The sequence below is a fragment of the Hydra viridissima genome, unplaced genomic scaffold (assembly GCF_058129835.1).
Source record: "Hydra viridissima isolate aposymbiotic clone 2 unplaced genomic scaffold, HvirCarnegie_v1 scaffold_2, whole genome shotgun sequence".
Lineage (NCBI taxonomy): Eukaryota > Metazoa > Cnidaria > Hydrozoa > Anthoathecata > Hydridae > Hydra > Hydra viridissima.
The window spans coordinates 17,696,505-17,719,725 of NW_028324301.1; the positions used below are offsets into that span (position 1 = coordinate 17,696,505).

The following is a 23,221-nucleotide window of genomic DNA, read 5'->3' on the forward strand; positions in this document are numbered from 1 at the left end:
CTGTCCAATGTCTTAAAGGGTTGAAACAAAATAATATGTGAGGTATTGCAAATTTTTTTCTGGAATCTTATTACTTTGAAAACCTAAATATAAAATTTATTTCAAATTTCATTTCAAATGACTGATTCAAAAGTTTGTACTTTAGTCATTATTATTCTTTATTAACGGAAGTCCAAGCACCAATGTTAAAAAGTAATAGTATTACTCTAAACTATACGAGAAAAGTTAAGTTAAAAACTGAGTTAAATACAGCTTTTGTTTATTGCCCTATCAATAAGAATGTGGCAATTTGATGACGTGTTTTTTTAGTGTTTTTCACCGCGTTTTTTTTTGGGAGTTTTACAAAAGTATGACGTATTTTTTTACGGAAATTTTTTACTGATTTTTTTCGATATAAAAAAAGAGGGATTTGTTGCGCGGGGGAGGGGAATAGCATAGTTTCAGGTGGATACCGCCAAATTGGAGAGGCTAGTTTTGCGAATGTTGAATAAGTAGCTATATTTTTATTAATATTTTTAAAAAGAAATAATATTAAATTTTAATTAAATTCGTTCTTGTTTTCACAAAAAGATCTAAATTTCACAAAAACGCCTTTGCATGCCTGAACTCGACATACCGTAAAGTCAATACCTTTACTTTCGAAAAGAAAAAAAGTTTTGATGAGAGATTTTATTAACAAAGGAAAATTAAGCAGTTTTTCTTTCGTTTTGAAATCTTCTCTCTTGTTTGTTTATAAAGCGTTTTTTTCTAATGTTTTGTACCAATCAAATTTCAAGAAATATTTTTTGTAGTTTTTTGGGAAGTAATTTTAATGGTAGAAAATAAAGGGCGGAAACACACTTAATAATAATTTAAATGTGTATTTGAATGTTTTAACTATCGCCACTAAAATCTTTTTAAAACATATAGTTTAAGCGCACTGTAACAGCATTAACATCGAAAAAAGGAAACTGCGACATTCATTAGTATTCAGTTGATGAATAGTTAGATACACTGTGATGGTGGAATGAAAAAGAGTTTGATGCTTGGCAAATTCTGCACTAAAGTGTGAATGCCATCTAAAAGGAATACAAAAACTAGTTAAAAGTTTTCTTAGGCTCAACAAACTCAAAGATATCAGCTGTAGATAACCATGCAAAACTGAACTGGTATCATCTCCGGGTAAATTAACTTGAACTTGAAGTCAGGAAACTTGAAAATTCATGTAATTAGTTAAGATGCAAGAACAATAAAGTAGCTTATTATAAAAAATCAATAACTGTATGCATCTGTCGCGAGCTCTATTTAAGATATTTTAATTAAGATATTTTAGAATTTCTCCTTTTCTTAGTGAAGATTGGACATGATATTGATAAGTATTGTTTCTTCTGTCTACGATTTGTGATCAACTTTAGAAAAATCGTATTGGCATAATCAACAAAAGAGGAAAGAATTAACCAAAAAGAAAGTTTGTTTGAAATTATTCAGACCTCTAAGTGATGATCACCAATAATGAATCTGAGTTGTTATTTTTTTTAATCACGCGATTGGGCCAACCAAAGAATGATTCTTTTGGTCGGCTTGTATATTTGGTTCTTTGCCTTATTTACTTTATTTTTTGGAACCTCAAGGTAAAAATAAACAAGCTAAAAAATGCAAATTCAAGTCTAAAACTGTTTTCAATATAATGAAGTTTTCTAATCTTTTCATTTGGCTTATGCAGGTAATTTTCAAATATGATCTGCAAATTACACGCTCTTTTCAGATACCTTTTAAATCTTTTTCTATTATGCGATTCAAATTTATTTTAAGTATTTAGTTTGAGACAAAAAAAAAGGTTTTTTAAATCTTGGTTAGAAATAAAAACAACAAGCTTGCGAGGGTTGTCTAGGAAAATTGTAAACTTTAATGCACATAACCACAATGTATATAACTGATTCTTGTCATAAGTGCATAGAATAATCTTTCCGCATGCTCACAAGATGATTAAGTCAATTCAACGTCACACCCAACAAGATCGTTGCAGTAAAGATAGTGGTTAAATTATATAATCACTGTATTTGTAATCATTTGCTGCATCCGTATTTGCCACACAATGCCAGCAAATAAATAATGAAAACTAGGCCAATGAAAGTTTTTAAAAGCTTTTTTTGTAGGTACGTATTAAATGAATATTTTTTGAGAAAAGAACCGTTTGCCCTTCTCCCTTCCTCTCATCACCTTAAAAAAAATGTAACGAAGAAAATAGAAAATAGAAAAAATGTAACGAATATGTAGAAAATAGCAAAAAGAAAATCAACATAAAAAAGTTGAAAAACTTTTACAAATTGTTTTTAAGTTTAATATGAAGTTTGAAATAAAGTTTATAACGAAACTGTTGTTTTTAAAACTTCACATATATATAGATATACATATACATATACATATGCATATATATATATATACATATACATATATATACACATAAAATCTAACGTCGTATATGACGTCCGTCTGAAATTCAATCTTTCAATAAAAATGTCTTGGGTTTGCTTAAATATCACATTATACAAAGTGCTTTGCATGGCAGATGCTTTCATAGTAATGGATCAGTTTATAGAAGAGGTCAAAGTAACATCTGCACAATTTCTTTAGTTAATACATTAATATTTTGCGAAGTAAACACGTTTTACTTAATTTTCCCTACAAATATAAATGCATTGTTTTATTAAATTTGAAATCTTCTGAAAATAAAGTTCATAAACAAAACAATAACCACAAAAAGCGTAATTTAAAAGCTAACTTATATTATTGTTAAAATAAAACTCTAAATCAGTTCGTTACTTCTCAGCTAAACATTTTAAGTTGAAAAATTATTTCTGGAAAAGTCTGGGAAACCTTAGTCTTTTTTTGTAAGAACAGATATGACCAATTTCAGCCCCCTGTTTAATATCTCTAAATAAGAACGTTTCCACGTAAATAAAACAAAGCTCTTAAGATAAAAGGAGGTCGGTTAGTCGTTAAAAAAACAACAAAAATATTTTGAAATAAAAAAAATAAAAAAATGACCGCGAGCGTTGGTGATGAAAACAATATTTGAGAAGGAAGAAGAAGAGAAAGTAAGTATTTATTGATCAAACTCACTTTATGCAATAGGCATAAAAAAGAGTGTTTTTTTTTGTATTTTCTAATACTGCAATCTAACATCTAAAAGTTGTTTTGTCTTTTACAGTTAGGAATTAGTAACTTTTTAAAAATAAATTTAAAATGTAGACATTAGTCCCAAATAAGTGTCATCATAGAATCATTTTTAAAACAATATCACCTAATTTCAGGAAGTTTCTCAACACTTCATCTATACATCAATCGCGATTAACTGAATTTTATCATTACAATATTACAATATTGATGAAACGTGATATGAAAACACTCCTTAAAGGAAATGGATTGAAGCGAAGAACGGCTTTGAATTGTGGGATGTGTAGCATGAACTGGATAAGGTTAAAGCCAGAAACGAACTTAGCACTAATGATGTGTTTAGTTTTCTACCTTTATATATGTTTGGGTGGTGCACTTTTTTTGTTGTTGGAAGGTCAATCGGAGTCAAAGGTTACACAAACCGCATTTGATAACTTGATTGTAAGTTCGTTGAATTATTTTTGGATAGCTGAAATTCTGATTTCCTGCTGACTTGGAACATTTTGTATAATCTGTTGACACTATGTAATAATGTAATTATAAATAGTCTTAAATTAGTAGAAGTAATAAATAAGAATATTTAATATAATAAGATAAGATTTAATATACATAAGATAATTGAATCATACGGCTATAGTACTTATACTCTTCCACGTTTCAGAAGCGTCTTAACTTCTCTTACAATGACTTCCATTTACAATCAATAAAAGATTATTGCGATGAAACTAACGTAATGGAGAGGAGGAAATTGCCAGAACACGAGAACCTTTGGAACTTTCTCGAAGCGACTGATTTCACTTATCAGATAGCTACAGCCCAAGGAACAGGTAACAATTTACTCTTTCAAGTATATATATATATATATATATATATATATATATATATATATATATATATATATATATATATATATATATATATATATATATTGTAGTTTTTAATTAAATTGCATGTTGCCACTAAAAGCTTTTAACTGTTGGACTAATGCTTATAGTTATTTTTCTATGAACAGGACAAACTTCTCGTATTCTTTACACAAGAGGTGGGAAAGTATCATACATCTGTGTTGTATTACTTGGAGTTCCACTCGCAGCTCTAACTCTTCGAGCAACTGGACAACGATTAAATATGGCTATTTATTCGACAATACGATTTTTTAATGTCAGAATATTTAATCGTCAGCTGACACCCAACATCCACATAAAAGCTTTAATTTTAAACATGACACTACTTTTTATGACTATAGGTATTGGTACTGCTATGTACGCGGCCACGCAAAATTGGACTCTAATTGATAGCTGGTATTACACTGTCAGTATAGTTTTCACCATAAGCAACAGTCATGAAAGAATAATAAACAATAACATAAAAATCAATTCTAACAAGGATAAACTTTTCAGAGCTATATATAACACTTATAGTTTTTTAGCATTTACAGTTGTGTCTAGCCTTGCATGGAGCGCCCATTTATTTACAAGACATATGAGGTTCAAAGCACAGAATCAAAGTCTTGCAAAAAATGGTGACACTCGGGTGCACTGTCCATGGGTCGAAGTAACCCATGGTCAACCGTTATCCCCCAGCAAAAGCAACAGGGACAGGGAGAGAGACACAGATAGAGAATCGGTGTGCTAAACACATGAAAAGGGTTATGATCATTGAAGGTCATAACGTACATTTGCAAGACCATTTTAGATAGTTTCTGTAAATATTGTTAGGTTTTTTTTAAATTCTATGTTCTTACGATGAATTTTGAGGCCGTTTTTCGCTCACTTATTTTCAAGTAATCATGCTAATAGAAGGTACAGTACAGAGGTTACTAGCTACCTATTTAAATATTAAAACTTTAAAGTAAAACTTTTAAACCTCGCGTTTTAGATTTTGGGTAATAAGAAAAATGCATTATTATGCTATGAAAATATCTGTTACACTTTCGGAGAAGAAAACCAAGTTTTAACTAGTAAGAGGTGTTGCTAATACGAACATTGATAAACAGTCATTTCTTTATAGCAATGTAAAGAAAACCGACACAAGAATAATCTGATGCTAACACACGAGAAAAAAAAATCAAGAGTAGTTTGTTCAATTAATTTACATATGCTATATACAAAGGTAGTAAAAATCTCTATAATCTCTATAAACTTGCTCTCGTGTACACGTCGCATAAAAATATAAATAAATAGAAGGCTTTGCTTCCCGCTTAGGTTACAAAAAAAAAAAAAAAAAAATTAACAAAAGATCAAAGAAAAAATACATCTTCGTCATAAAACATATATGTATGCATATACTTATGGATGAGAATAAGTATATGTATGTAAATATACTTAGTATATGAGCTCATATACTTAGTATATGAGCTCATATACTTAGTATATAAGCGTGTGTGCGTATAAAGAGTATTCTAATTATTAGGAACTAAAACTGCGTCTTGAGCGCCTTTACTAATTTTGATACTGTTACTGACTTACGATTGTTCATCACGATTCATTTGGAGAAGTGTAACTTCGATATTTTCTGGTTCACGATTCATTTGCAAATATCCAGGTTCAATATTCTCCAACTGATTTTCCTGATCAAAATTCAAATAATATTATCATATTAACTATAAAACTTAATTAGTTTGTGTCACTATTCATGGTCAGGCATTAAAGACGTGCAAACAATTTCTCACCAAATTATTTTCTTCGCGAAACGAAGCGATGTGAACAGACCTTTCGAAGTTTATACTTCCTACTAAATAAATTATAAAATACAAATTGAATATTTTATACTGATTGGTGACTATGAGTGGCTCATTAAAACGAAGCGAAATAATAACTTTTAAAAAAATTGACTGCAGAAGTGAGATTATCTTTTATGTAAAGAAAAATGAATTAAATTTCGATTAAGAAAAAATAAATTTACAATAAAGAATCATTAAACGATATCCTTTCACTTTTTATTTTCAAATTGGGCAACAGAGCATAAATGATACCTGCAACACCAGTCATGTTCGTTCTTTCTCTTTGCTCTCTCATTTCCAAGTTGATATGTTCATTTGCCACTCCACGAGTTTGCTCATTCATATTCTGTGAATTCTGTTGTTGTTCATTGAGTAACTGATTTTCAAGTCCTTGCAAATCTCTTAACGGCTGTAAAGAAGACATTGCGTTATCTGCATAAAAAATACAACACCCGCAAAACATAAAAACATCCCTCATATTTTCCTAAATATCTCTAAGTGTTAAAATGCGAATGAGCAGCCATCTGAGTAGCATTTAAAAGTGAAATGATTCGTGATCGTGAATTTTCTACAAATCAGTTTTTAAACATACCTGAAGATCTGAAAGATTAAAAGAGACAACTGTGTTTCCATCCAAAGCCATCACCTGATCAGATTGAGAATCTGAAGAGTGGGTTAAAATAAGATGATCTGTATTCAGCAAGGAACCAAGAGACATAACAGAGACATCTTCAACCTGAAATATAAAGCTTTAAATATAAAATTCAAATCTTTTGCCATAGAGTAAATCCTTGTCAAGTTAGTAAGGGTGTTTCATTATAATTCTTTGGTTTTGTGGAAAACTGGTACAGTTGAAGAAATACATGAAGGAAATTTCCTGGAGAAATTTGCTAATTCAAAGTAATTCTCAAAATATTCAACTTTTAAATATCCCATTTAAGACTAGTTTACACTGTAACTAAAAAATTAAAACAATGAAGATTACATTACACATTTAAGACATATTTTCATAGGAAATCTGTTTTTAAAAGTATTCAAATATTATTTTACAAAAATATTCAAACATTATTTTACAAATTATCAAATCAAAGTTTTTTACTTTAACTTTATTTTATTGTGCTTTAGCAGTGATTGTAGGTGTTATGATGGCTAGAACATGATTTATTGTGCTTTAGCAGTGCTTGTAGGTATTATGATGGCTAGAACATGATTTATTGTGCTTTAGCAGTGCTTGTAGGTGTTATGATGGTTAGAACATGATTTGTAGGCATACTATGACTAAACTGCAGCTGATTAAAAGACTGTGCAGGGCCAATAAAATAAATAGGATTCAAGAACACTTCTTTTTCAATTTTTGCTCTAAACAAAACATTGCAAAACTTGCATAACCTAGAATAAATATTTTATAAACAATCTAACAAGTTTTTAATTTAAAGGTTTTTACCCCTTAAAAACAGATTCCCAAAGAAAAACTGATTCTAAATGAATAATTGCATTACTTTTAGATAATTAAATCTAACGGTAACAACTTTAAATTTTTAAGTAAACCAGCAAAAAATAGGATGTTTATAAGTTGATGGAGAACTGCTTTGATTTTCTTGAACATGACTTTGAATGGGTGTCCAAATTTCTCCAGGATATTTTTTTTGTTGAATTCTTCAACTAAATTTTTAACCAAGTTAAAAAGTTGTTTAAAAAATTTTGAAAATATTGACTGAACTGAGATATGAAATTATTCCATACAAACAATAACTTCAATAGAAGTTTTTTTTTTATTCTGATACAAAAACAAAAAACTTCTTGGTAGACCAACTTTGTTAGTTGCTTTTTATAATATTTAACAACAACAACAACAATTTCTAGTAATGAAATTTGTATTTTCATAAAAAACTTAAATTATCAAAAACTTAATCTATCTTGAAATCTATCTTAAAAAATCTTTCATAAATTCATATTATTATTATTTAATTCTAATATTTAAATAGTCAATACAAAGTTACATCAAAATTTTCAAATTCTGAATGAGTTTTGCCTGAATGAAAATTTAACCTAAAATTCATATAATCCATGGAAATAAATCTATCAAATTTATTTTTATGTTTAAAATATCGTTCAAAAAATACAGTATGAAAACAAAGAAATAAACTTGCATGATGTCATAACTTTTATTATTAGAAGTTTGAAGCAAAAAATATATGCATAGCCATAAGAGGTTTTTATTCCATATTAATTGTGCTGTCTCCTTCCTCAAATACAGGCTTTTTGGGAACTTTCAGAAGCTCTAATATTTCTTTTGACAATTTTATTTTGGAGTTGCTGTGTTTTTGTTTTGAAATAAATGTCTCCTGGATTACAGGATCACTAATGTCAAGCAGTCAAAAAAATACATCATGCATCTAATTCTTTCATGAGTTTTTTCTTGCATGATTCATTCTAAATTTTCAAAGGCTTTTATTATTAGCCTCTGAGACTTCTTCACTGGTCATTCCAGTTGGAAGGATGCATTGATCAAGAACAACCTTGGTGTATTTAAAAACTTTGTGAAGTGTGGGTGTTAAGTGGTACCATCTACCACCATTTACAAAATCAAAGTAGATGTCTTTAGCAGCTTTGCAAAGTTTGTCTAATTTGTCAGAATCTATCTGCAAGCCACAAGATAAAGTTCCCCATAAAACAGAAAGGTTTTCGACAAGACACTTCTTCTCAGGCACTTCACAAATCTGAGTTGTGATGGTAGAATTTTAAAATACAGTTCTTGTAACATTGTCAGTTGTGGTGGTATCAAATCCACCATCTCTAGGTTCATCAACATTGATTGCCAATTTTTTTTTTTGTTGTTGAATTCTTGCTTTATTTGGATATTTCTTTTCAAAATCAATTCCTTTTTATGCACTGATAGATGAACACAATAACAAAAAAAAACAAAAACAACAAGCTATAATTTTAAAAAATTTTTAAATACATGCATATCCATAGAATATCAAAACAGTTGGCTGCAGACCTTCAGATAGCCAGCAAGAAATAATCAATTTAACTCAAAACTAATGCATTTTTGAAAATATTAGTTCCATTTTTAAGAAAAATATTGTTTCAATTGACAAAAACTGAAGTTTAAACAAGGACCAGGCTGGACTAAGTGAGAAGATTGAGATTTTTGTGGCATTTTTGATGAAGTACACAAAAGAAATAGTTTTAATTTTAGCAGTTTTGTAATATTTTTTCTTTCATGATTTGTTGTTTTAATCAGCTATGTGTTTTATGATAATATAAATGACATATTTTATCAGCAAACTGCTAATTACATTTTTTCTTTTCTTCAAATTTTTCCTAAAATAAAAAGCCATCTTTGTTTTTCAATCTTTGAACTAATAAGAAACAAATCTTTTTAATTTCCATTTTATTTCAATGGAAATTAAAAAGATTTGAAAATAAATTAAAAGGTTTAAAAAATATAATTTTTTAATTAAACTTGGCAAAATACTTGAAATCCATTTTCTGCATTTTTTTTCTCATATCATCCTTACCACTGTCTCTTGTAGCCATGTTATTTTAGCAGTTTGACATCTAGCACCATTTTTCATAAAAATCTCTGTGCAAACAATCCAATGAATGTCATCAAATGATCTTAGAGAACTTGTTTACAATTGATGGCATTCATTTTTAAACCAGTTGGGAGAAAGTAAGTTAATTTGTCCAATTTCAGATATAGCATCCCATATCATTATTGATGGTGGTTGTTTTACAGCTGATCTTGTATGCCAGAGGTTACACAGATCATACTCCCAAGAATAAAAAAAAACAAATCTCTCAGCATGTGTAAAAAGCTTCTAAAGCAGTAAATGCTGTGTTAAACTGGAGTTGCGCTGTCCAGTGTAAAGATCAATCTTTTACTGGATGACAAGGTCTTAGTTTGGGTCAATTATTCCTACAGCTTTAGCTTTATGTAAACAAGACAAAAAATTGGTGATTCAAATCCAGTTGTTTGAAGTAATGTAGGGTAGGTTAGGCTTCTTTAATTCAGTTACTAGTCTTTTCTTTTCTGGAGATATGCAAAACCCAACTTTAAAAATGACAAAAAAAGTGTGCAAAAAATTTAGCAGTTTTTCAAAATTACGTTAATATCAATCACTTCTCTAATATACTCTCTGCTCTCATTAAAAAAAACTCCATTATATTAAAAGAAAAGTAAGAAGCAAATAATAGCTCTTTTCTAATGCAATTAAATTGAGTTGAGAATTAATTTTACAGGAAAATCTCAAACATTGTGTTAAAAATTTGCACAGAAATTCAACAACTGTTTGGTTAAAAAAGAAGTTAAAAATATAAATTTTCAGGATTGTCTAATTTTATTAAAGGCTATATTAAAATTAACCTCTTATAGCCCACTTTAATTTCTTGTTGTGTAAAAAATATACTTTTTTGAATTTTAGTCACATATGATCCTAGTATAATAATGAAATTAAAAAAAAACACTTGTTTTATTTTTTTGGGTCAATTTAGAGTTTGTTGCTTTCAGGCAACAACGGACGCATAAAGTACTAAAATAATTTTTTTTTAATCTGATATTATAGTGCTTTACACGAAAAATCCTGATTTTTCTCCTTTACATCTCTCTGATTTTACATTTTATTTAGAGAAATGCATTAAATATTTAGGATTCATGAAAAGTCTTAAAACAGTTGGATGTTGGCGTAAAACAGAGATGGACATCACACTTGGAGCACTTTACCTAAGGGAAACCATTACAACCAGGATATCTACATCTTCCTTTCTTATCTGTAAAGTCTGGCCAATGTTTGTACCCATCATTTCGAATGAGTTTGTTCAGAATTGGCGCTGCAGGACCTCTTATTTTCTTTGCATTATAATTCAGATCAACTGATTTTGAAGGTCGTCCTTTTCTGATTGACCTTTTCCCTAGCATAATCAATAATTCAGCAATTGGCACTTTAAAAAATTTTAATGACATTAGTTTTTTTAATTTTCTGAATCTTTTCTATACAAAATCCATGCTTGGACTCCTGAAACATCAAGAAAATGCCAGATTAGCCAACGATACCACTTTTTTGAACGAGCAGAAATACGATAGTAGCTCAATAGTCCATCTAAAAGATTGACATCTCCCATGCATTTGTTATAGGTGACGATAGCAGAGGAGTAATCAACTAAAATCTCTTTTTTTTTCTTTTTTATCCCATCTTTTTAATTGAAGTCAACAAAACGCGTTTTCAAACAAAACTTTGCGGTTTGACTTTTTAAGCGGATATGCACAATGTTGCTTTAAAGCAACAAAGGTTTAAATTATATTTAAAAACTCGTTTGATGAAAAATTAATGTGAAAAATATATAAAACCACATTAAATATGTTATTAAACAAATTAGTCATTTTTTGAACTGCAAAAAGACAATATATTTCTGAAAAACAAAGATTAAAAACTGACCTTATTTACAAACACGCAAAAATTGTATCTTTTAAAATCGAAAAGCTTATAAACCTGAGAATTCAATGTATAACCTTTTAATGTCTGTTTATTTTGATTGGTTAAATATTGAACTAAAGTTTTCAGCATTCTTTTTATTATAAAATATCATTTTAATTAAACTTTTAAACCATTTTTTGGTATGTTGACTACAGGCAACTCGGGGCTATAAGAGGTTAAAAATTACCAAAAATACCCACAAGTGAAATGGCCTAGCTGCTTTGACCTGAAATGACTTTTAAGCATTTAATTAGAAATCCAAAATTAAGTTTACCTTAAACTGTTGGTGGGATTCTTGAATAAATCGTTCATTAAAACCAGTCAAATGAGAGTTGCAACTGCTTGTCATTTGACGTTTTAGCAAGAAACTATTTTCTGTTTGAAAATCCAAATCAGCGGAATCTGATCGCTTCCGCTTTGTAGAAGTGCCAAGACAAGATAAAATCTAATTGGTATAATGGCATAAATAATATAACAAAACAGTAAAAAACTATACAAGGTAAAGTATGAAAAATAACCGTAAATTTTTATGATTGATTTGTAAGCATACATTTTGATCACCCTGGTGCAATTGCATCATCATCTGATCTTCACTGAAACTTGTATCACTAAACTCACTTTCTTTATCATCATGTTCAGCTGAACCACTAACATTTACATTCAAGTTATTATGCATTCGAAGATGACATTGCAAGCTTGACTTCCGTGCAAATTCTTTTGAGCAGATGCTACAAGAATAAGGCTTCTCACCAGTGTGAGTTCGTAGATGAACATTCAAATGAGAACGATGATTAAACACTTTACCACAATTCTCACATTTGTAAGGAAATCCACCTGATATAAATTAATACATAGATGACAAAGAGATAATTTATAAGTTTTTAAATTTTGGAACATAAAAAAACACCATTTTGATTCATCTCATGATTATAATCAATCAACTTGTAAGTTAATTTGTAACTTAAATTTTAATGAAAAACTGCCTATTAATTTTTAATCATACTATTTCATTCTATCATTTCAAAAAATATAACTCATTCTATCACTTCAGATTACACACTTAATTCACTTTATTGTCACCTTCAAAGTACTATAAACTACTAAAACTTTTTCTAGTCACTTAGAGTCTATGCCAATTTATGGAGCTCCAAAAGTTTTTCATACACCCAGTACACTACAAATACACCATCATTTCTGATATTTAAATTGGGGATAGCTGTTAGTCACATTAAGAATAGGGAAATTGTCAGAGTTTAGGTCATAAATTTTAACATATATAACATACACATCACAATAACTCAATATTGGTCACAGTTTTAAAAAAACAAAAACTTCATAAATACCTTTAAATCTTCTCAATCATAATCAGAATCTATTTATTATATATCAGAACCTGTCTTTTTTAGATTATGAAGAAATAAAATGTTAACAATACATTTCAAAGTACAAAGAGCTGCATTCCTAGTTAATTCAATGAGGCAGAGTCTCTTTGCAGAAGACACACAGATAACTAAGGCTTGATAATTTTCGTGCTTAAAATGTATATACTCAAGTATTTTTGGATTAAAAACCAAGACTCATAATTAAAAAAGATAAAACCAAGACTCTTTTCAAAAAATCAATAAGCTTTCATTAATTTTCATTTAGAAAAAGTTATTTAATCAAGCATACTTGAACAACATGAACTGGGACGTTCTGATTTTTTCTGCTTCAGGATTGTGTACAGTATTATGACTATTATTGAAACTTTATTTAAAGTCATAAACTTATGGCATTAATTACACAAAAGATGACACAGACTGGTAAAAACATTGTTCCTGGAACAGTTTTCTCTTATGAAAAGTATTCAGGAATATGAAATTTTTTGTAACCCCTTCTCATATTTTGTATATTATAGAAATATTTAATTCTTGAAATGTGATCATAATTTGAGAACAGTTTATACTTATGACCTAAATATTAACACTTTTTCTATTCTTATCAACGCAGATAACAACTGTGCCAAATTTTATCAAAATCTTAGATGACGGGTGTCATTGTTACTTTTTTGTGCCAGTTATAGATGCAAAAATCTGCATATCTAAAAAATGTTTGCAGCATTTTTCTTAATATGAAACAAAAACAATATATATACCTGAATGCAATCTGATGTGCTCTTTTAAAGTGTTAAAGCGTGTAAACATCTTTTCACACTGATTGCATTTGAATGGTTTATCTTCTTCATGGACAGGTAAGTGTAGCCTCAAATCACTAACACGAGCAAATGATTTCTTGCAGATGTTGCATTCAAATGGTTTTACACCTAAAAAGGCAGCAATCTAATAAATTTTTGGTTTTCTTTTCATGAGAATTTTATAAAACTTTAAAAAGAAATAGTTGCATGTGCTATTAGAAACTGTTCAGCTAACCAGAATGAACAACAGCATGTCTTTTTAATGTTTTGGCAGAGGCAAATTTCTTGTTGCACAAACAACATTTGAAATTCTCAGTGTTGACTTGAGATTGAAGTTCTGTTGATATGGGGATATTTTTAGGTGATTGTGAAGCTTGTAAAATCTTTTCAGATTCATGAATAAGCTAAAAATGCAATTTGTTTTGTAAAAATATAACATTAATTTAGCATGTTGAATTATAAAACTAAATAGAAAATATACAAAACCAGAGACAGATTAAGCATCTTACTTAGATAGTTTCTTCTGTAGCTTTTAGAAAATCTATGTTCAAACAAATGATTATAACTGAAATATTACCACTAAAATTGAAATTTTTACCTGATGAGATTTAAAGGCTGTTTGTTGAGCAAAAGTCTTCCCACAAAGTTCACATGAAAATGGTTTCTCTCCAGTATGAGTACGCAAATGTTCTCTTAGCCGTACTGGGCGAGTAAACTTTTTCTCACAAAAATCACATTTATATGGTTTCTCTCCACCATGAACATACTTGTGTTTGACAAGATCAAATGATTGAATACATGAAAACTCACATTGGTCACATTTGAAGCGCTTCTGACCTTAAGAAATAAAAAAAATTCTAATTTTATCTGCATTCACATTGTGGTGCGGAACTTTATTTTTTTATAATAATTTAGATTAATATAATACTAACCAAATGATTACTAATTAGGTTAATAAAGAGTATTAAATAAATAAAAACATTTAAAAATTAATATATACTTTAAAAAGGAAAGAAATAAATGACCTGTGTGAATAAAATAATGGCGTTTTAAATCATCATTCCTAATAAAAGACTTGCTACACTGATCACATTTAAATGGTTTTGTACCAGTGTGACGAAACTCATGACGCGCTAATTCAGATGGTGTTTTAAAAGCTTTGTTACACCCTCCACTCATACATCTGTATGGTTTCTCATCTTGATGAACTCTTTGGTGAACTCTTTTGAATGAAATAAGAAACTAATGTCAAAAATTCATCTATAAACAGCATATATATAAACATCATTAAAAATCCTAGCAATTTTATAAAGTAAAATATACATTTAAATGATTTCAATAAAGTAATTATTATGCATATTCTATAAATTTGCATAGCATACATAAATAGTATAGTTATCAGAGTTATCAAAATAGTATAGTTAACAGTATACTGTTTTGAGCTCTAGTGTATTGTAAGCTACAAACTTATAGAATATGCATAATTTAATGAACATATGATATGATTAAATTTAAAATATGCAGAGTGTCAGGTATTTGAGAACATATTCTTTTAAAAAATAATAAAAAAGGCCAACAAACTACATGTTTCATTAAAATTACATAAATATATTAGCTGAACTATTGTTTAACAATTTCAATGAATGAAATCCCTTCTCACTTCAATGACAGATTCAATTTGAGAGCTAAACTGACTGCAGACACATATGAGATGGTTTTTATTAATGTTGCCCATTATTGTGAAAATGCATGCTTTCAGATAATCTTTGGTGGTGTAAGGATGTTTACTAACATCTCTATCAATGATGCTCTACACATAATAATCCAACAGGTTCAGGTCTGGAGAATTTGGAGGTCACAAGTTTGGGGTAATGTTATTATAAAAACTGTCCAACAACCATTCTTAAGTGTTTTGAACCATGTAATGTTGCGAACCATATGTGAGTCTTGTTGAAAAATACTATTGATTAATGGCTTAACAATAATATCCAAAACTTCAATGTAGATTTGACTCTCTCAGTCCTTCTTGAAAGAAGCGTGGTGGCATCACAAGTTCTTCATTGGTTACAACCCCCCAAACCATAAAAGATGCAGGAAATTTTATGTGCTTGACTGTTGGAACTTCAGGAGGGTCAGCACTTAGCTATCTGCCATTTCTTCTGTTCACCTTTTGAACATGGTCAAAGTATTTTTGTCTAAAAAAAACCAAAGCTTATTTTCCTCATCAAGATGTTTCAGTTTGTTTAACAAAGCCTTTTGGATCTTATCAAACAATTCTCTTGGGTGGTCTGTGACATAAACTGGCAACTTTTCATCATATAAAACTTGTAGCGCAGATTTTCAGTTCTTTGAATTGCATCTTCAGTGATACAAAGGTCTTTTGCAATAGGCCTCAATAACTTTTGGGAGTTCTCATTAACAATAGTCTGAACTCACTGAATAAATTCAGTTTTTACAGTGCAGTCAAAAGATTGCTCATGCTTTTCACATTAGGTATCTTTAAAAAAATCACCATAATTGTCTTCTTCTTCCTTATGAATTTTAAAAATAAAAGATAAGGGAATTTTAGCAAATTGTGCAATTTGTAAATTTTTGTATTCAATTCTTTTGTTAGTTTATTATTTTCAAAAATAGAAAAAAAAATTTAAACATCTAAAAATGGTGACAATCCTCAAACACCTGACGCACCCTATATATACATTCTATGTTTAAGTAAAGAGTCTTAACTTTCTTTTCATTTAAAACTAACATATAGAACATCACAGGGTTATATATTTTTTCAGCTTTGCAATTTTTTGATTTATCTGACTTCTCTTTTGACACAAATAGCGTGTGGAATATCTAAAACTGACTTGTCAAAACTTTAAGCCATTGTAAACTACTTCATAGCTCAAAATCATTCTATGCTAGATTTTCAATAATTTCCATTTAAATTTCTGGCTTGTAGGACTGCAGCAAGTTATCATACTTTAGCACTTCATTTACAAATACACAATTAAAGTACACTAATACTTGATGATATGTTGGCAACCGATGTAAAGTGACTCAGAATAATCAAAAAAATGGCAAAAACTCAATAAAATTCAATAAACATCGCAAAATAAACATATTATATGTATAAATAATAGTTTTTTGGGTCAAAGAATTCAAATTTATTAATAAAAATATTTTTACGCACACCTTTTACACGTAAGGTTTGGCTGCATGCATAAAAAATAATTTTAATTAAAATTTTAGAATTTTCAAGTCAATACACAACATATTGGTACATTACTCTACTTGATATTTGTATAACAATGTTCTTTAAAGGATATTGATATAAAAATAAAACTTTTTTTCGGATTTGTTATGTTTATTTCATTATTTACCTTACAATCATTTCAATAACTTCATCTGGTAATGGTTTTCCTAGATAATTCTTATGTTTTCTAAAATTTGTTATTTATTTATTCTAACTCTCCAGTTTATCTTCAGAACATACTCCAATTAGCAAAATTAGTTTATGTAATATGGAAATACTATGCAGTAGCAATTTCTGTACAATAAGAAGCATAATATACCAGCATTAAACTTACTATAAGTTTAGCTGTTTCATTAATAGTATAAATCTAACTCATTGTTATTAATGGGAAATCCACAAGATATGGTTATGAGAATGTTATTCAACCTTATGATGACAATCAATGTAAATTCAGAAAAAAATTCATGATTTTGAAATACTCCTCTAGCAGAATTACCATCATTTATTTAAGCTGTTACTATTGATATTGTTATACCATCTATATAAACACAGCTTTAGCAATATTAATGGGAAGTGAAGCTGAAATCAGAGAAAAACATTTGTTTTTAGGATAGTGTTTAGCTTTTTCCACTAAAATATTGTGCAAGAAGGGGATAAATGTGTCTAAGGGCAAAGTTTTTGATCATTTAACATTATTTATTGCTGATATAAGTGCTCACTTTTAATGCAAGAGCTTGCTTAAACTCATTTTCAAAGAAAAAGTTTTATCCAAAGTGTCTTTAACTTTTTTGATCTCTAAAGCATTTGACTTTTTTTTTAAAAATTTACTTCTTGCAGAGGTTAAAAATAATTTTTTCTCTTTTGCTTTGCCCTCCAAGGACCTCTCATTGTTTATGGGGTTTTCCAGAACCAAAATGGCTACTTTTGTTGGTCATAAGAAATTTTTAAAGCCATTGATACTCTTTTTCTATAAGTGAACCATAATTTCTACCATATTGTTTTAGTTTTTTCCTTCACTTTTGAAATAAATAGAGCTAAAAAACTCAAATTCAAGAAATACAAATGTCAATGAGTCCATAAAAACCTTGTTTTACACCATTTCCATTTGTTTTGATATAATAAACTATTGTTAAAAAATGACAGAAAACAAGGTTTTTATGGATTTATTGACATTTGTATTTCTTCAATAACTCCCTATACCCCAGGTGACTGCAACAATCCCTTTATATTCTAATAGTAAAAATGTTAACTGAAAAAAATACTTATCTACTTGGAACTCGGTGGAACATTTTTTTAGCAATATTTAAAATTAAAAAATATGCATAAATTCTATTTTATTTTAGAAAATTCTTCTAATTTGAACAAAAAAAAATCAGATTGCAGTTTGTTTTTTTTTTCAATATATTTGAAATATATAAAGTTAAAAGATTATCTTAAAAGTAAATATATATATTAAAAAGTCTCGATTTTTACTAAATAAAAATCTCTCATTTTTCAGACTTCTTTGAAAATAATACTTAAATTTTTAACTTCTATTAACCATAAAATATAGAATATAAATTTTATGAAAAAACTGTTTTTACTTTTTAAATAATCATTATTAGCTAATATTATTTTGAAAAAAGGCATTATATTTACAAAAAAAGTTGTGAGAGGTTTATTGCCATTTTTTTGTTGTTTTGAGTCACTGTGTGATGTTATGTGGTTTATTGAAACCTGCTGATCATTGCATTTTTTAGTTTCACAACGATGCCATTCAGTAGTCCAGTATACAACTGCTGTTGTTTTACATATGATTATTTTTAAATTTTTTCATCCATTAAAATAAAGGTAAAAATATAACTGCTCAACAAATACTTGATTGTGATGGTAATGAAAGAATCTTTAGTTTTGTTAGTTAAAAGAGAGTTTTTGTCACCAAGTTAGCTGCATATAATGTAGAAAAATGAAAAACTGATTTGTATTTGGTAGTATCACATTCCTCTGATGTAGAGCCTGCAACAGGGACTATTGTACCAATTTCTACATCTACTGATGTGTTGTCCTCATCATTTGAATAACATGGTATGAAGCTGTATTAGATTTAGCTTGTTAAGTACTTAGCACCCTCTTGGAAGGATACATTGAGGATTTAGGAGCAGCTTTTTTGGTTACATTTAATTGTAATACAGGCTAATTTTACCTTTATATTCAACTTGTACATTTTAAAGTTTTGCATTTTCTTAGCACAGTCACTACCATTTTGCTTTGGCTATGTCAGATTTTTTGTTTGAACTTGAAAGAATCTTTTTTCCATTTACTATTTGTCTCATACCCTTCAATCAGATTTAACAGCTTTGTTATTATGGTTTGCTTCAATGAAACTGAAAGTAAGAAAGGAATAATGGTTATGATAACAGATGAATTTGTAGTACAAATTCATCTTTATCATAACCATTAGTCCTTTCTTATCATTCCTACATTCTAAAAGTGTATGGTATTGACCAATTGTATGAGTTTTAAGTATATCTCATCTTCTTGTTGCATCTCCAGCAAGATTTTTTGCCCTTGTTTCCATAATTTCTTTAACTCAACTTGTAATAAGCCATGATAATAACAACTTTGAGCTACAAAACCTTTCAGCTAATCATTTGCGACCATAGGACATAAAAAAATTGGAATTTTTTTTCTTTCTTACCTCTTACTGTATGTTAAATTTTTTGGATAAAAAACCATTTTAACTAATGTCTAAATAATAACATACAATTTCCTTTATTATGTATTAAATTTAACTATTAAGATTATAAAAATTTATTGTAATTTTTTTTAACCTCAGTGCACTAGCTGTAGTGAAAATTTTGTCACAGTTCAAATCCTCACAGACAAACTTTCCTTCGACATGAGTTAATTGATGGATTCGTAATGCACTTGAGTCATTATATGTTCTGTCACACAATGAACACATGTACTCTTTTTCACCTGAACCAATAAGATTTTAGTAAATATTCAGCTAACACAAGGTAAAAATAAAATAAAAATAACTAAAAAAAAAAACTGTAAAAAAAGAAAGAATATTTATTAATTCAAAAAGATTAAAAAGAAAACATTTCAACATTTACTTTAGGGAAAGTTTCACTTGACTCTTACTTGTGTGAACTAGGAGATGCTGGTTTAGACTATCAACATCAGCAAATGTCTTTAAACAATAGGAGCAGTTAAATTCTTTTAAAATAACAGTATGGTCTCGCAAATGAATATAATAAGACCAACTTCTTGCATACACTTTACCACAAATTTTGCAAGTGAACTTTGGTTTACTGGCTAAATTCAGAATTTTAAAAAACTCAATTTAATCATCTTTTATGCCCCCCAAAATTTTTTTACTAGTTTCATTTAAATAAATTCTTAACATTTAAAAAGATCGACTTTGAATCAATTAACTCTGTTGGAAAAATAGTTTATATGTAGAATAGATTTTATTGATGTCAACCAAGTAAAAGTAGATGGACAAAAATCTCAAAAAGAAGAAGCAATTTGTTAAAAACAATATACTAAAATCTTTATCTGAAATTTCTCTAAAAAATGAAGCAGTTTAAGTTGATGAAGTTCTTAACAAAATAGCATATTTCCCTTAAACTACAAATCTATTTTACAACTTCAGAGCACTTTGATCTTTAGATTTAGAAGTGACAACTTTTTTATATAAATTAATGAACATAAAAACTTACATGGTGATAATACTGAAAAAGCAGGAGAGGAAGGTCCAAGAGAAGATTTATCAGAAACAGTTAATGGAATTTGAAGATCACTATGGCTATCAGCACTAATAAGATCATTCTCATTACTTGTAGATGAACATGTCCCTGACTGAAGCTGCATAGGTCCATTAGGCGTAGGTATTGTGATACCTGCTAATGGTATTTTCTGCCCCATTAAATGAATGGCATAAATAGGCTTTCCTTCAACCATATCAAATTTGATAGCAGCAACAGGTAAGCTGTGAGTTTGTGAATGCTTTTGTGTTGCACTACTAGTTGAGTTTGTTGAGTGCTGAACAATTGCTTTTCTGTGTTCATTACCTAATTGGGTGCCAGAAGATTGCCTCACTGAAAAAAGTCACTTGACTTTAAACTTGTAAACTGAAACTTCAATGTAATTCAATTCATTTCAATAAAATATTGGAGGACAATTTATCTGATTATGCCAACAATGGTAATTGAAAAAAGCTTTAACACCTTATTAGAAAAGAAATCTATAAAACCTAAAAATATTTAAGGACAACTAAATATCAGAAATAAACAAATAACTTATACCAAGATTTTGAATTAAACTAAAACAGATCACAGTTGTGGTTGAATTTTAAACTAAATCAATTTTAATTGACAGGAATTCCAGATATGTTGAATGACCAAAAGTTTGGAAAATCTGTTTTTTAAATTTTATTTAAAATATATTTGCTAACTAAAGACTTTTAATAAACCTATTGTATATCTTAGAAAAGTAATTTCAAAGTTTTTTTGTTAGCAATTTAGTTTAGCTAAAGTTCTAACTGAATTCCAACCAATCTTATTAGTTTGTTTATCTTATCTTTATCATACTATAATTGTTTAGTAAACAAAAAATTATATTCTTACATGAAGAACAACTAGCATTAGAAGTTGATTGGCATTGAAGTAAAGAATTTGTTTCAGCATGAGTTTGACTCCCAAAAGGATTCATCTCAAACATTTGAATGCTTTGGACATTATGAGAAAGTGGTTCAGTTCTTAAATTTGACATTGAATAAGTGGAACAAGTAGTAACAGAAGATGGAATTGATGGATGCTGGAACATTAAGCTATTTGGCTCAAAGATCATATTTTGATCACCAGAACCGCCTGAACAATGACGTGACAGCTGTGATTGATTCTCAGTTTGTTCTAACATACTTTGAATTCGAAAGAGCTCATTCATTTGAGCATCATGAGAGCTGTGATGTAACTGCTGTGACAAACAACTTGATGATTCCACTGAGAAACAAGAAGCATTAGAATTAGGAGTGACAAGCCTTCTTTGATGTTGCAAACTAGAGGGAACACTCTTTTGCTGATTAACATTGTTGGAATATGGATTTCCTTCCATTGCACTGGTTTCTGATTTCTAGAGGTAACAAAATTTGTGTTGTAATCAGAAACACACTTGATATATAAAATAATCCAAACTTTGACACTGTTATATACAATACCATTTCATGTCATTAAAATTAAAACAAAGAAATATATACCTCAAGAAAGTTTTTTTCTTCATTTTTCCCAACGTCTAGAAAAAATATGATAGTTATTTCATTTGCATTATCACATGTATATACAAAAAAACTTCCTGGTCATTAAACTACTAAACCACTTGGATAGTATTTATTTGGGTCAATTTCTTTTTATTTGATAAACTTCTAGTACTATTATACTTTAGTAATATGTTTTTTAGGAAATTAAAAATTTGATGCACAAAATTTACATGGAAATAGAAATATATCATCCTTATATTAGTTCAAAGCCATTAAGTCAACAACTATTTTCTAAGTCAACAACTAAGTCATTTAGTCAACAACTACTTTATATATATATATATATATATATATATATATATATATATATATATATATATATATATATATATATATATATATATATATATATATATATATATATATATATATATATATATATATAAAGTAGTTGTTGACTTAATGGCTTTGAACTAATTTAATGCACATTTTCATGGGTTTTTTTAAAATTACGACATGATAAAAAGTAAAAAAATAACGATGAATTTGACTCAAACGGAAATTTTCCCAAAATATTTAAGTTTGGAGAAAAATAACAGTACCGAACAAGAGAACTAAGTTAACAGAATTTAAATCATAGTGTATCTGATTAAAAAGCAATGCACTGTTTTGAGGATCATCGTGCAAACGAAACTAACCTAGATGGAATGGCACGTGCCATCATAATTTGATTTTCGCGCTTCACGAAGATGGTCATGGTCACGGTCGTCAGCGGTTTTTTCTTGTGAAAGTCATTAAAAATTCTAATGTCATATTTTTGGTGTGTAATACTCTTTAACATATTTACACGTTTTTGTTAGTTTGTTTAATAAATCACATCGAACTTACAAGTAAATATTGTCTAAACAGAAGAAATTTTCAAAAGTGAAAGCAAGAGTTTTTCTAAACAAATAAAGTAAATATAATAATAACGGACAAGTTCCGATTTGCTTGCCTCTTTGATCCCGACAAGAAAGTAGAAAATCTCATTCAAACCTGAATCCTTTTTTTCCATAGCCCTCGGTGTCTTACACGAACGACAGCGGCATAACAAACTACGCAAACCGCTGAACTGAAAACAAATTTTAGAATGAATTAGGGGTGTTATTATGAAGTCTGTTATAGCTTAAATATACTTTTAACTTTTTTTTTTTACTTAACTGCAGTA

At 28.8% G+C, this 23,221-nt stretch overlaps 2 protein-coding genes across 12 annotated transcripts; one reads left to right on the forward strand and one right to left on the reverse strand.

The window, feature by feature from the left end:
• The first annotated feature begins 2,774 nt into the window (after positions 1 to 2,774).
• Positions 2,775 to 4,903, forward strand: LOC145197065 (potassium channel subfamily K member 15-like). 2 transcript variants are annotated; one of them, XM_090077716.1, is made up of 4 exons: positions 2,775 to 3,077; positions 3,294 to 3,597; positions 3,818 to 3,983; positions 4,169 to 4,903. In XM_090077716.1, exons 2-4 carry the CDS (start codon positions 3,367 to 3,369, stop codon positions 4,789 to 4,791), a joined length of 1,020 nt encoding a protein of 339 aa, XP_089933842.1. In that variant the 5' UTR covers positions 2,775 to 3,077; positions 3,294 to 3,366; the 3' UTR covers positions 4,792 to 4,903. The 2 variants fall into 2 exon arrangements, with proteins under 2 accessions (XP_089933842.1, XP_089933843.1); XM_090077717.1 differs by lacking the exon at positions 3,294 to 3,597 and having other exon boundaries at positions 2,935 to 3,077.
• A 327-nt stretch (positions 4,904 to 5,230) lies between these two features.
• LOC145202208 (uncharacterized) lies at positions 5,231 to 23,128 on the reverse strand. Of its 10 annotated transcripts, none has more exons than XR_016449586.1 (17): positions 23,050 to 23,128; positions 22,015 to 22,049; positions 21,386 to 21,890; positions 20,480 to 20,857; positions 19,899 to 20,072; positions 19,583 to 19,730; positions 14,557 to 14,753; positions 14,130 to 14,368; positions 13,767 to 13,935; positions 13,493 to 13,660; positions 11,909 to 12,192; positions 11,633 to 11,803; positions 6,471 to 6,614; positions 6,131 to 6,287; positions 5,828 to 5,889; positions 5,523 to 5,725; positions 5,231 to 5,479 (listed from the first exon to the last, which is right to left on the reverse strand). XR_016449586.1 is itself a non-coding variant. In XM_090077712.1 (16 exons), exons 1-16 carry the CDS (start codon positions 23,066 to 23,068, stop codon positions 5,621 to 5,623), a joined length of 2,955 nt encoding a protein of 984 aa, XP_089933838.1. In that variant the 5' UTR covers positions 23,069 to 23,128; the 3' UTR covers positions 5,231 to 5,620. The 10 variants fall into 10 exon arrangements, 3 of the variants coding, with proteins under 3 accessions (XP_089933838.1, XP_089933840.1, XP_089933841.1); XR_016449589.1 differs by having other exon boundaries at positions 6,131 to 6,310; XR_016449588.1 differs by having other exon boundaries at positions 23,009 to 23,112.
• Positions 23,129 to 23,221: the final 93 nt, after the last annotated feature.

Bases quoted from the DNA above. Each gene is read 5' to 3' on its own strand.
- LOC145197065 (XM_090077716.1), top strand. From the start codon at position 3,367: ATGAAACGTGATATGAAAACACTCCTTAAAGGAAATGGATTGAAGCGA. The intron at 3,598-3,817 runs GTAAGTTCGTTG...TCCACGTTTCAG, and splicing joins CCGCATTTGATAACTTGATT to AAGCGTCTTAACTTCTCTTA. The intron at 3,984-4,168 runs GTAACAATTTAC...TTCTATGAACAG, and splicing joins AGCTACAGCCCAAGGAACAG to GACAAACTTCTCGTATTCTT.
- LOC145202208 (XM_090077712.1), bottom strand. The intron at 20,858-21,385 runs GTAAGAATATAA...GACTTTTTTCAG, and splicing joins TAATGCTAGTTGTTCTTCAT to TGAGGCAATCTTCTGGCACC. The intron at 13,936-14,129 runs GTAAAAATTTCA...TTGCATTTTTAG, and splicing joins CAGCCTTTAAATCTCATCAG to CTTATTCATGAATCTGAAAA.